The following is a 14,306-nucleotide window of genomic DNA, read 5'->3' on the forward strand; positions in this document are numbered from 1 at the left end:
GACCCAGAGAAGAGAAGGGACTTGCCTAGGTAGTACGTGTATGACCCAGATGTACCTGCCTCCAAGCCGGATCTATTATTCTCATGTCACATCAGAATCTAAATGGGGGATCACCCAAGCCGTGGCCTGTCATTGGAGGCCTGGGCTCAGGGGTTCCCCCATGGAGATGAAGTGAGGGAATCATACACTTTCAAGCTGGAAGGAGCCCGCCGAGTCCTGTAGAATATCCCCCTCATTTTAGAGGGGATCCTGAGGCTAACGTGGGCCCAGAGCTCAGAGTTTACAGGACTCATATTCGAATGTGGGCCCTTCGCTCTAAATCCAAATCCTTCCACTCTGTCATTCAAGGGGGAAGCTGAGAAGCTGTCTCTTGGAGTCAGGATTTGTGGGAACTCTGGCCCCACAGAGAAGGAGGAAAAGAGGGAAAGAGGGAGCTGTTTGTGCTGCAGGGGTCAGGCAAGAAGAGACAATCAGAAAGAAGAAAGGAGCAGTGGAGTATGAGGGCGAGGATCTGATTCCAGCTCTGCCAGGTCCTGTGTGACCTTGGACAAGTCCTTTCCCCTGTCTGGCCTAGGTTTCCTCTTATGAATGAGGAACTGGAGTTAAATGGTCCCTAAGGTCGCCCTTGCTTTTAACTCTGTGATTTGGAGAGTCAGGATGCCCAGGTTCTGTTGTCTTGTGACCTGCACCCTGACTCCCATCTCCATGCCAGGTCAAGCCTGGGCAAGGTGCCCCGCAGCCTGAGAAGGGGAACTGGGGTTTTGGAGGTTCCCAAAGGTTTGAAGAAGGGCAGTACCCCACCTGCCTCCATTGTCTCTGAGAGAAGCCCTGAGGATGAGGAAGAGCTCAGAGAAGACCCCCCCCCGAAAAGGGGCAGGAGTCACTTGGGGTCCCTCTGTCTCGGCTCTCCTGAGGGTGCCAGCCTGAAGGTTCTTCTCTCCCTTTGCTTCTCTGGCTTGTGTGGTCCTTTCCCGAATTAGGGGGATCCCTGGGGCTCAGTTTAGCCTTCTCCTCGGAGAGTTGCCGTGTGCCTTTCTGGTCCTTGTTCACTGTCCCCGTCACCCCCACACAACGACCGCTGCCCAGCACTGTCAACCCCAACCTGAGACCATCAAATCTTGTGCCTCCTCCTTTCTCCCTCCCCATCTTCTCTCCTTCCCTGTCCCTCCCCACTGTTCCCCCTCTGAGACAAGCAGACATAAAAATGGGGCCCCCTCCCCCAGCACCCCCACTGGCCCCTCTCCCCGGCCCAGCCCCGGCCTCCCCCCAGGAGGCTGATGCCCTGTTGTCTCCTTGTCTCTCCCCTCCCTCCATCCCGGCCCGGGCTGGACAGGTGACCATCTCAGTGGACGGGATCCTGACCACCACGGGCTACACCCAGGAGGATTACACCATGTTGGGTTCCGACGACTTCTTCTACATCGGGGGCAGCCCCAACACGGCAGACTTGCCGGGTTCCCCGGTCAGCAACAACTTTATGGGCTGCCTAAAGGATGTGAGTGGGGCCGGGAAGGGCCAGAATCTCCTGGGATCAGTCAGTCAGTCAGTCAATCAGTGAGAAATGTTGCCTCCTGCCCCCCCCAGCCCCGATGCTCCCCTAGTGGAGCACGGAGACCCATGCTAGGGTCTTCAGACTCCCAGGACCCCCTGCCACCCACTGTGACCAAGGTGGGGCAGCTGGGACGGTACGAGGATTCCTGGCCTGAGTTTCCAGTTTGCCGGGATCCCCCCAGCTCAAGGCTCAGGGACCCCGCTGGCCTCAGGCTTCGGGATGCTCACCCACGAATTAAGCTCAGCCTCCTTAACTAGGACCTCCGAGGTTCCTTCCTCTGTAGGAGCCGCGTCCGGAGGGCTTCCTCCCCCTTCTCTGGCAACTCCTCGGGCAGTCAAGGTAACGCCTGGCGATGGATCCCTTTACAGAATAAGGTTTTAAATGCACAAAAGCAAACATGCAGGATTACAGAGGAAACAGATCCTGTTAAAATACAGTCATCCAAATCTTCAGAAAGTAAATTCCCAGAGAACAGACCAAAAGGACCTGATTAGCTGATTAAAAACAAAATTTTTTTTCTTCTGATCATATCCAAGGGGCTCCAGGGCAGAAGAGCACGAAGGGCTAGCCAGTTGGGGGGAAAGTGACTTGGCCAGGGTCACCCAGCTAGGAAGTGTCTCAGGCCAGATTTGAACCCAGGACCTCCCCTCTCTAGGCCTGGCTCTATCCACCGAACCACCTATCTGCCCCAGTTAGGGTCCCTAGTTAAGATCCCTAATTGTTCTGAACCCTGCGATCTACTCCAATCCTATGACCTCATTTGGCAGATGGGCAAACAGGCCAAGAAAAGGAAAGTGATTTATCCCCAGTTATTGGTTCAGGTTGGTCAGTCATGTCCAACTCTTCTTGCCCCCCTTTGGGGTTTTCTGGGCAAAGATACTGGGAGGGTTTGCCGTTTCCTTCTCCAGCTCATTTTACAGAAGAGGAAACTGAGGCAAACAGGGTGAGTGACTTGTGCAGGGGGGCCCAGAAGCCAGTGGTAGTTTCTGGTTGGGGGAGAGAGGGAAGGGTAGGGTCCGCCTGGGCCCTTGTCTCTGACTCTGCAGTGCCTCCTGCAGGTGGTCTATAAGAACAATGACTTTAAGCTGGAGCTGTCCAGGCTGGCCCGTGAAGGGGACCCCAAGATGAAGCTTCAGGGCGATCTGTCTTTCCGCTGTGAGGATGTGGCCGCCCTGGACCCGGTGACCTTCGAGAGCCCTGAGGCCTTTGTGGCCCTGCCCCGCTGGAGCGCCAAACGCACGGGCTCCGTGTCCCTGGACTTCCGCACCACCGAGCCCAACGGGCTGCTGCTCTTCAGCCAGGGCCGCTGGGCAGGTGGGGGCCAAGGAGGCCACGGGGCTGCCCGGGCCGACTACTTCGCCATGGAGCTGTTGGACGGCTACCTTTACCTCCTCCTGGACATGGGCTCTGGGGGCATCAAGCTGCGGGCATCCAACCGGAAAGTCAACGATGGGGAGTGGTGCCACGTGGACTTCCAGAGGGACGGGCGCAAAGGTCAGGGGGCCCTTGGGAGGAAGAACCCCACTGCCATCTTTCCTTCCCTCCCTTCTTCCCTTCTCTCCAGCTATTTATCACCTTCTTGTTTTTCCCTTTGAAAACATCAAGCCCTCACCTCTCTTCCCGTCCCTTTGAATTTCCTGACCTTCCTCTTCCTCGGGAGCTTCCAATCCGATCCAATCAAGCAATAGAATGGAATAAGCATTTATTAGGCACCTGATGTATACAGGGAACTGTGCCAAATGATGGGGTTCATGGGGTGATATTTAGACTTAAAGGGGATCTTATAGGTGTAATAATTAAAAATTTCTACCCAGATATATATTTTATAAAGTGTATTAGGAAGGGTAGACAATCATTCCTAAGAAACCTGGCCACATGGTACCTAGCCTGCATGTATCTTCCTCCTTTTCCACTCACCTGCCTGCTCTCTCTCTTCTCCTCATGGTTCTCCCCTTGTTCTTCTCATCAGTCTCCCCCGATTCTGCCCCAAACATTAACTTTTATTGACGTACTGAATGTACACCGATGCAACCCTGGTGCAACTGTCGTATGTCAGGAATGTTTGATAGACATACTCAGGAAGGGGAGGGGATGAGCTTCCTTGACACACACTCCCCCCCATGATCCTTTGGGAGACCCGTCTCCCCAATGGATCATTTAAATATAAATATCTTATAACTCTAAATACCTTCTAGCTAAAAATACATACAATATTGCATTTTTTCCAAGAGGGAGTTACAATAGTTAGAGATGGGAGTAAAATACAAAAACTGATTGATAGACGTATTGACAAAATGCCAATCGGGGGCAGGCCCCTTTGACATACGAGTTTACATTCAGAATAAGTATGTTCAATTCAGTTCATTACATCCCGAAGTTCATTCTGAATCTTTTGATGCAGTGTGTGGCTTCTTCAGGCATCTTTACAGCACCTTCTCCAAAAGGATCCACCTTCTTGATTTTGGGTGTTGGCAAGTTTCTTTTCCTGAAATTTCTCCAAAAAATTTTAAACCTTGAATTTTAGGATAATTACACAAAGGGGGAGACCGATGAGAGGACCATGAGGAGAAGAGAGAGAGCAGGGAGGTGAGGGGGAATGAGGAAGATACATGCTGGCTAGGCACCACGTGGCCAGGTTACTTAGGAATGATTGTCTACCCTTCCTAATAAACTTTATAAAATATATATCAGGGTAGAAAGAAATATTATTATTTTTAATTATTACAGAAGTCTTCTAATGAAGCCCCTTCATTTTACAGATGAGGAAACTGGTCCAGGGAACGTACGTGACTACCGAGAGTCATGCTGATAAGTGGCAAAGCAGAGATTCAAACCCAGATCCTCTGACTATGCTTTTTCTGAAATAAGCAAACCTTCTAGAACTTTTTGTTCTATCAGGATGATGTTCTGTGGTCATAGATGTGTAAATGCCAAGTGAGCTCAAGGGGACCAATGAAGGGGGTGCCCTGTAGATGCCTTAAGTCTCTAGCCTTGAGTGAAGCTAGAGCATCTAAGAGGGAGGAGAGAGGAGAGGCACTTCTAGCATCAAGGACAGCCTGTGCCAAAGCATGGAGGCTGGAGATGGAGCTTCAAGTTTGGGGAACAAGTGAGACCATCAGGATGATGTGCAATTGGGTTGGAAGCCCTTGGGGAGTCCTGCCTTGCTCTCTGTCCCACCTCCTTCCCTGCCATTCCCCGATCTCCCTTCCATCTGTCCCCTTCAGTTAGGGGATATAAAGTAGGCGCAGTGAATATAATATTTGCTATTCGTGCAACATGCATTAATTAAGTGCCTACTGTGTTCTGGGCACTGGGGATGTGAAGAGAGATAAAAGAGCCTTTGCTCTCATGGAACTTCTATAGGACATTGAGATGTGCAAAATGCTTTGTAAACCATCTCATTTGATCTTTACAACATTCTGAGGTTGGTACCAAAAGAATGTTTAGCTCAATCCTACAGATGAGGAAACTGAGGTAGACAGTGGTGAAGTGGGTCATGAGGTTAGTAAGGATCTGAGGTGGGATTTTAACCAAAGTTGCTCATCGATATCATCACTAGGATTCTGCCTTTCAGGATGACCCAGGTTCCAGCTCTGTGCCTGCAGGAATATAATTTTGTTTTGATGAGCCTCAGTTTTCTAATCTATCAAATGGGAGAGGGGTAATTAGCACCATAAGATCCTAGATCTAGGGCTAGAAAGAACCTCAGAGGTCATTGAGTCTAAAATCCATTCCCCCATTTTACAAAGAGGGAAACTAAGGTCCAAGTAGGGAAAGTGACTTGTCCAGGGTCACATGTTGGATCCTAGATCAGAAGTGGAAAGAATCCTACTCTTCCATTTCACAAAGGGGAAAACTGAGTCTGATAGAGGGGAAATGACTAGTGTAGGGTCATACATAAGATCCTAGATCAGAAGTGGAAGGCACCTTAGAGGCCATTGAGTCTTTACAAAGAAGGAAACTGAAGCACAGTGAAATTATTTTGTCTGAAATCATATAGGTAGTAAGTAGAAGACCCAGGATTTGAATTCAGGCCCTCAGATGTGAAAATTCATGCTCTTTCCATTGTCCCGCACTACCTCTCTTACAGGATTTAAGGGGGGGGATGCTTCACAGATGCCCTGGGATATGGGAGCTAGAACTATCACTGTTCTTAGTTGGAAGCAGTGAGGTGTGACAGGGGAATGGAGCACTGGACCTGGTGTTAGGAAGACCTGAGTTCAAATCCAGTCTTAGACACTAGTTGTGTGATCTTGGACAAATCACTTATACTCTCTCAACCGTGGTTTACTAATCTGAAAAATGGGGATAATAATGGCATCACCTGCCCCACAGGGTTGTTGTGAGGGTCAGTAAAGATGCTCTTAGTAATGTCCTTTGTGAGCCCGATGCTACTGTGATGGCTAACTGTGATCGCTCCCTTCACATTAACTTCCTTCTGGGTCAGTGGATCGAAGAAGCAGACCTAGAGATGGGATGTCTTGGGTTCAAATGTGACCTCAGACACTCCCTAGCTGGGCAAGTCACTGAACCCCCATTGCCTGGCCCTTACGGCTCTTCTGTCTTGGACCCAATACACAGTGTTGAGTCTAAGTCAGAAAGTAAGGTTAAAAAAAAAAGAACTGGCCACAGCCTTGGAGCTTCTGCTTTTGATGCTGGACTAGCCATTTCTCTTCTCTGATCCTTGATAAGAATACTAACTCCCAGGGCTGGAGCACAAGGACTTCACAAAGTGCTTTTTGCCCAGCAAGCCTGGGATCTGTTGGTGGTATGTTTGTTTTTATACCCATTACATAGATGAGAAAACTGAGGCTTAGGGAGGTTATGTATCTTGCCTGGGCACTGTAAATAGTGTAAAATAAATATGGACTAGAGATTCCGGGTTTCCTGTCACCTTCTCCCTAAAAGCTTCTTTTGATTTCCTAGCTCTTAGTCCCATTTCTCCAAACTCCCTTGTCTATTGGCTGCATATACTCCTACGGCACCCCTCGGGAGCTGCTTCCTGACTCCTGCCCCCACCGGCAGGTCGGGTACCCCAAAATTATGGGTTCTGGGGTAACCCTGCGGGGCTGAGAGTTTGCTCCAGTAATTGTTGCTCATTGATTGAAGAATTTGCCAGCTAGAGTTAATTAGCCTTTAGACACAAGTATGGTAAAAACAATGGTTAAAAAAACCACGTGCCCCCCCCCCAACAAGGGACGTGCTCTCCCATCAGCCCATGCAGCGCCCTCAAGCCTAGAGAGCTCAGGTGGCCAGAGGGTCCTTCCTGACGTGATTGGAAGTCCTCCTCTCCCCTGTGGAGTCCTTGTCCCATAGTGCTTGGGCAAGTGTGGTTCTCCCTTGGGTTCTAAGGCTCGGGGCATCTAGAGGAGGCAGCCTTTCCTCGAGTGTCCATCTGGATCCACTGCTTGTTATTTCTTTGGTTTCTTCAATGACTTGGCCGACGGAGGTGGGTAGAAGCTGGGAAATGGCCATGTGGGTCTAGTTCCTCCAGGTGCTCCTGTAGCTTCGTTCTCAAGGCAGGTGCTGGAATATTCCAGTTGAATCTCCTCCTTGGATGTGTCTAATTCTTTGGGCAGATCCCCAAACATTACATCGTCCGATATCATCCAACAACAAGACGCCCTTCATTCCTTCCCAGCTTGATTAAAAAAACCCAACCCTCACCTCTGTCTTAGAATAATACAAGCATTGACTCCAAGGCAGAAGAGTGGTAAGAGACAGGCAATGGGGGTGAAGTGACTTGCCCAGGGTCACCTAGCTAGGGAGTATCTGAGGCCAAATTTGAACCCAGAACCTATTGCCTTCAGGCCTGGTTCTTTAGCCACAGAGCCACCAAGCTGCCACCCATTAACTAAGTTATTGACACCTAATTTGTGCTTTTGAATATTTCTGAAGAGGGCTCACACCTAGTTAACACATTTGATTAACTGTCTCAATCAACTAAGTGTTCTCCCTTGATAAAAACATTAGGATGCAGATCTTCTTCTTAGTCTCTCTCTTGGAGGTTGGGGAAGTGTGAAATATTCCTCTTACAATTGTCCTTAAGGGCAGGAAATAGCCTACTTTTGTTTTTGTGCCCCCCCCCCCAATACACTCCAGGTGCTTAGTAAATGTTTGTTCAGTGAGGATCAAAGGATAATTCAGAGTTCCCCCAGCCTCAGTGGAGACCTAGAGAGCTGTAGGTCCCCATGACTAGTGTGGGGCAGCCAAAGAAGAACACTAAATAATTTTCTCTAGGAAGATTGAAGGAGAGAGAATGCTTTCATTTATGGTTATTGGTCTTTCTGGGGGGAGTGGCTTTGGAAGAGAAGGACCCTTAAAGGCAAAGATCAATTAATCATTATTTATTTATTTATTTTAAAATGAAATGAAAATTTATTTTAATTTAATTTTAAAATGTTAAATTATTTCTTAAAAATTTTAAATGTATTTTAATTTAATTTTAAAATGTTAAATTATTTCTTTAAAAATTTAAAATGTATTTTAATTTAATTTTAAAATGTTAAATTATTTCTTTAGAAATTTAAAATGTATTTTAATTTAATTTTAAAATGTTATACACCCACAAGGTCAGAATTAAAGGATGGAGTAAGACCTTCTGGGCCTCAACTGATAGAAAGAAGGCAGGAGTGGTAATCATGATATCTGATAAAGCCAATGCAAAAATAGACCTGATCAAAAGGGATAGGGAAGGTAATTATATTTTGTTAAAAGGGACTCTAGACAATGAGGAAATATCATTAATCAACATGTATGCACCAAATAATATAGCACCCAAATTTCTAATGGAGAAACTAGGAGAATTGAAGGAAGAAATAGACAATAAAACCATACTAGTGGGAGACTTAAACCAACCATTATCAAATTTAGATAAATCAAATCAAAAAATAAATAAGAAAGAGGTAAAAGAAGTGAATGAAATCTTAGAAAAATTAGAATTAATAGACATATGGAGAAAAATAAATAGGGATAAAAAGGAATACACCTTCTTCTCAGCACCACATGGCACATTCACAAAAATTGACCATACATTAGGTCACAGAAACATAGCACACAAATGCAAAAAAGCAGAAATAATGAATGCAGCCTTCTCAGATCACAAGGCAATAAAAATAATGATTAGTAATGGTACATGGAAAACCAAATCTAAAACCAATTGGAAATTAAACAATATGATACTCCAAAACCGTTTAGCTAAAGAAGAAATCATAGAAACAATTAATAATTTCATCAAGGAAAATGACAATGGCGAAACATCCTTTCAAACCTTTTGGGATGCAGCCAAAGCGGTAATCAGAGGCAAATTCATATCCCTGAAAGCTCATATTAACAAACAAGGGAGAGCAGAGATCAATCAATTGGAAATGCAATTGAAAAAACTCGAAAGCGATCAAATTAAAAACCCCCAGCAGAAAACCAAATTAGAAATCCTAAAAATTAAGGGAGAAATTAATAAAATCGAAAGTGATAAAACTATTGATTTAATAAATAAGACAAGAAGCTGGTACTTTGAAAAAACAAACAAAATAGACAAAGTACTGGTCAATCTAATTAAAAAAAGGAAGGAAGAAAAGCAAATTCACAGCATTAAAGATGAAAAGGGGGACAGCACCTCCAATGAGGAGGAAATTAAGGCAATCATTAGAAATTACTTTGCCCAATTATATGGCAATAAATACACCAATTTAGGAGAAATGGATGAATATATACAAAAATACAAACTGCCTAGACTAACAGAAGAGGAAATAGAATTCTTAAATAATCCCATATCAGAAATTGAAATCCATCAAGCCATCAAAGAACTTCCTAAGAAAAAATCCCCAGGGCCTGATGGATTCACCTGTGAATTCTATCAAACATTCAGAGAACAGTTAACCCCAATACTATACAAACTATTTGACATAATAAGCAAAGAGGGAGTTCTACCAAACTCCTTTTACGACACAAACATGGTACTGATTCCAAAACCAGGCAGGTCAAAAACAGAGAAAGAAAACTATAGACCAATCTCCCTAATGAATATAGATGCAAAAATTTTAAAATGTTACATTATTTCTTTAAAAATTTTACATTTATTTTAAGTACTGGTTCCAAGGCAGAAAAATGGTAAGGACTAGGCAATAGGAGTTAAGTGACTTGACCAGGGTCATACATCTGGGAAGTGTCTGAGATCAAATTTGAACTCAGGACCTCCTAGGCCTAGCTCTCCTGAGCCACCCAACTGCCCCTAATCATTATTTATTAAACTCCTGCATTTTGTGGGCACTTTGCTGGGCACCAGGGATACAAAAAAATGAAAGGAATCCTGCAGGCTCCCTCTCTCAGAAGACACTTTCCTTACTTCGGAGAGACAGTGGGCATATGAGAAATATATACAAGTGAGATCTGAAATAATTTGGAGGCAGAAAGGAGCAGGCATGAGGGGCTTGTATTGAGCCTTGAAGTGGGCTCTGGGTTCCGAGAGGCAGAGGTGAGGAGGGATGGCGTTCCATTGAGGAGCCAGAAGACACTCCACATACAAGGAATGCCAATTAGCCCAGTTGGTCTGGAGTGTATTATGGACAAGAGGCAGTCTTGTGTATTCTGCCCGGAAGGACAGGGTGAAAGAAGGGCTTTAAGTGCCAGACAAAGGAGTTTACGGTTTATTTTAGAAGCAAGAGGGAGCTGCTGAACTCTCTTGAGCAGGGAGGGGCATCAGACCTGGGTTCAAAGAGTACCATTTTGGCAGTTGTGTAGAGGATGGATTGGAGATAAGAGAGGCAAGACAGAGGGAGGCCAATTAGGGGGTGACTGAAATAGTTCAGGAGAAAGGTGCTAGCCTGAACTGGAATAGGGGTGTGGGAGTAGAGAGAAGGGGTGCAGATGGGAGGGGGTGCTGTGGGGGTGAAATTGACATTACTTGGCAATAAATTGGATATGGAGGAGGAGAAATAAAGGGAGTCAAGGCTGAGCAGGTGCCAAGCTTGGGCAATGAGTAGGATTGTGCTGCCCTAAAAAGAAATAAGAAGGGAAGAAGAGCAGGTGGAGAGGAGATGATGATGGCTTCAGCTTGGAGTTTCAGCTGAGTTTGGGTGCTGGCAGCAGGTGTAGGAGGAGATATCCAATAAAAGTTAGAGAAGGGAGAAGCTAGGTGGCTCAGTGGATAGAGCCAGGCCTGGAGATGGGAGATCCTGGGTTCAAATTTGACCTCAGACACTTCCTGGCTGTGTGATCCTGGGCAAGTCACTCAACCCCCATTGCCACTCTTCTGCCTTAAAACAGAAGGTAAAGGTTTAAAAAAAAAAAAGAAGTTGGTAAGGAGTGATGGGAGGTAAGGGTGGATAGATTGATCCAGCAGGCAACTCCAGCTCTGATTACTGAATGCATGGAATGAGTGATTCCTGGGAGTTATGGAATGTAAGAGGGAGAGGGGGGTTCAGGAAAGCAACCATGCTTAGGGAGAGAGAAATGCCGAACCAAGAAGGGAGCTGGAGAAGCTGTCAGATGAGGCAGAAAGAGACCCAGGAGCGTGGATGAAAAGAACTTATTAAGCATTTGCTTTGTACAATGCTTGGCACATAGGGATAGAGATAGGGACTGGGCACTTTCATGCCCAAAGAAGATGAAGAAACTCCTTCTGCCAATCCAGGTCAGTGCCTTCCTTTCAGCTTCTAGATTTAGGAAGATGCCCAGAGCACTAAAAGCAAGAATTCTTGGGACTTGTGTTTAAAAATATTTTGATAACGTATTTTGGTATAATTCATTTCCTTTGCAGTGTTATGAATTGTACTTTATACATTGAAAACCATTATTCTGAGAAGGGGTTCACAGGCTTTACTAGATTGCAAAAGAGGCCCATGACACAAAGAAGGTTAAGAAAACCTGACTTGGAAGTTAAAGGACTTGCCCAAGATCACACAGCCAGAATGTGTCAGGCAGAACTTGACCCCCAGGTTTTTCCTGATTGAGCATATACCAAGTGCTCATCATACATCCATCCATCCATCCATCCATCCACCTGTCTGTCCATCCATTCGTCCATCTGTTTGTCTGTCCATCCATCCATCCACTCGTCCATCCGTCCAACCGTCCATCCTTTCATCCATCCGTCCATCCATCCATCCATCCATCCATTCATCCGTCTGTTTGTCCATCTGTCCATCCATCATCCATTCATCCATCCGTCTGCTTGTCCATCCATCCATCCATCCATCCATCCATCCATCCATCCATTCATCCGTCCGTCTGTTTGTCCATCTGTCCATCCATCATCCATCATCCATCCGTTTGTCTGTCCGTCCATCCATCCAAAGTCCTAGGCACTGTACTAAGCCCTGGGGATAAATAAAGAAGCAAAATGGTCATTGCTGTCAAGGAGCTCACAGGCAAAGCTACTCCATCTAGGGGAGTGGTGGTCAGGGAGGGGGCTGTTGCCTTGGAAGTTACTGGGAGGGTCAGTGGAGCTCTAGGGAAGCCCTTTAGTGCGCCCAATGGTAGTTGCTTCTGGTAACAGTGTATTCACTATCCCAGAGAAAGTGGTGGAGAGTGAAATGGGGAAGCATATGGGAGGCAGAGGGGATCCCCAGAAGACGCCGGGGGTGAATCATGGCTGAGTTTGGGGTCAGGGAGACGTCAGGGGCCGTCACTGAGCAGCCAAAGCTCAATGCCCGGCCTCTGGAGATACGGCTGGGAGGGTGTAGCAGGGTGAATGTCACTGGGCGGAGGAAGGAACTTGTGGAAGCCACTGGAGGCCTGAGTGCTCACGGAGCGGTGGGGTTGGCAGTGTCCCGGAGCCAAAGGGATTTGAGAGTCCATTGAGGACACTTTGTATCTCCACAAGGATTCTCCAAATGCATTCTGGGTAAGTGGTCTTGAGCACTTTGCTTGAAGACCTCTATTGGGAGAGCTCTACCCACGACCACCCAAAGAGGCCCATTCCACTGCTGCGCAGCCTCACAGTGGGAGGAAGTTTCACTTTCAGAGAGCTGAAATCTTTCTTTATCCCCCGCCCACCACTCTTCCAAGTTCTGCTCCTTGGGTGGCAAAGGACAAGTCTGATTCCTCTTCCTTAAGTCAGGTTTCCAGATACAGCCAACTCCCTCCCCGAAGCCTCCCTTCTCCTGGCTAAACGTGCCCAGTTCCGCCAGTCTACTGACCCTTCAACCCTCTGCTTGAGTCCTCTGAATGCTTTCCAACTTGTCATCATTTCTCTCCTCAAATGTGTTCTGGGGGGGATTTGGCCAGAGCAGAGGACAGTGGAATCATCACTCGCCCGGTCCTGAAGACTGCGCCCTTCTTAATGCTGTCCAAGATCACCAGGAGGATTTTAGGGACCACGTCTTAGCTGATGCATGCTCAGCCTGAAGTGCATTAAAAGCCCATGATAGGGGCAGCTGGGTTGCTCAGTGGATAGAGAGCCAGACCTAGAGACAGCAGGTCCTGGGTTCAAATCTGGCCTCAGACATTTCCTAGCTGAGTGACCCTGGGCAAGTCACTTAACCCCCATTGCCCCTAGCTCTTCCTACTCTTCTGCCTTAGAACCAGTACATACTATGGATTCTAAGATGGAAAGTAAAGATTTTTTTAAAAAACCCCATGATTTTCAGTCACACCAACATCTCTTGATCCAACATTCCTTGATCGTGAATTTGGGGAGTTGGGTATTTAACCCAAGGGTGAGACTTTACATTTATCATTATTTACTCAGTTTCATCTGATCAGCTTCCCTCTGCACATGATAATCCATTTACCACCTCCATGCCTGGTCTAGACTGCCCCCCATGCCTGAAATGCTTTCCTTCCTCGTCATTCACTTTTGGAGCGCACAGCTTTTTTCAGTGCTCCCTCTTTCAAGAGGCCTTTTCTGCATTCCCAGTTGTTAGTGCTGTGAATTTATTTTGTATCTATCCTGCTTTTACTTTAGTTGTGAACCTATTGTCTCCTCCCAATAGACTGCAAGCTTCTTTTTTGTTTTATATGCTTTTGCTCTGTTTATTGATCTTAGTCCAATTGTTAAAATTTTTCAAAACAATTTCCATGGTTACGTGATTCATGTTCTCTCCTTCCCTCTTTCCTCCCCCCTCCCAGAGCTGACAAGCAATTCCACTGGATTGTACATACATGTCTTATCACTCAATACCTATTTCCATATTATTCATATTTATAATAGAGTCATTTTATTTTATTTTTTTAACCCTCACCTTCTCTCTTAGAATCAATACTGTGTATTGATTCCAAGGCAGAAGAGTGGTCAGGGCTAGGCAATGGGGGTTAAGTGACTTGCCCAGGGTCACACAGCTAGGAAGTATCTGAGGTCAGATTTGAACCCAGACCTCTGATCTCTGGATCTGTGTAATAGAGTCATTTTAAAAAATTCAAACCCCAAATCACCATATAAACAAGTGATAAATCACATGTTTTCTCCTACATTTCTGCTCCCACAGTTCTTTCTCTAGATGTGGATACATTCTTTCTCATAAGTCCTCTGGGATTATCCTGGATCATTGAATTGCTGTTAATAGCAGAATCAGTTACATTCGATTGCACTACAATGTATCAGTCTCTGTGTACAATGTTCTCCTGGTTCTGCTCCTTTCACTCTGCATCAGTTCATGGAGGTCTTCCCAGTTCTTATAGAAATCAAGCAGTTCACCGTTCCTTATAGCACAGTAGTATTCCATCGCCATCAGATGCCACAATTTGTCCAGCCATTTCCCAATCGAGGCACACCCCCTCATTTTCCATTTTTTGCTCTGCTATAAATATTTTTGAT

At 46.1% G+C, this 14,306-nt stretch overlaps 1 protein-coding gene across 32 annotated transcripts in view; it reads left to right on the plus strand.

The window, feature by feature from the left end:
* NRXN2 (neurexin 2) overlaps window positions 1-14,306 on the plus strand; it is a 173,916-nt gene that overhangs the window by 61,676 nt on the left and 97,934 nt on the right. For all 32 annotated transcript variants that reach the window (XM_056801461.1, XM_056801462.1, XM_056801463.1 and 29 more), the window contains 2 exons: window positions 1,334-1,495; window positions 2,611-3,046. In XM_056801461.1, coding sequence (XP_056657439.1) covers window positions 1,334-1,495; window positions 2,611-3,046 — 598 coding nt within the window. The remainder of the gene's footprint in view (window positions 1-1,333; window positions 1,496-2,610; window positions 3,047-14,306) is intronic.

This window comes from Monodelphis domestica, chromosome 6 (genome assembly GCF_027887165.1).
Source record: "Monodelphis domestica isolate mMonDom1 chromosome 6, mMonDom1.pri, whole genome shotgun sequence".
In the NCBI taxonomy this organism is placed as follows: Eukaryota; Metazoa; Chordata; class Mammalia; order Didelphimorphia; family Didelphidae; genus Monodelphis; species Monodelphis domestica.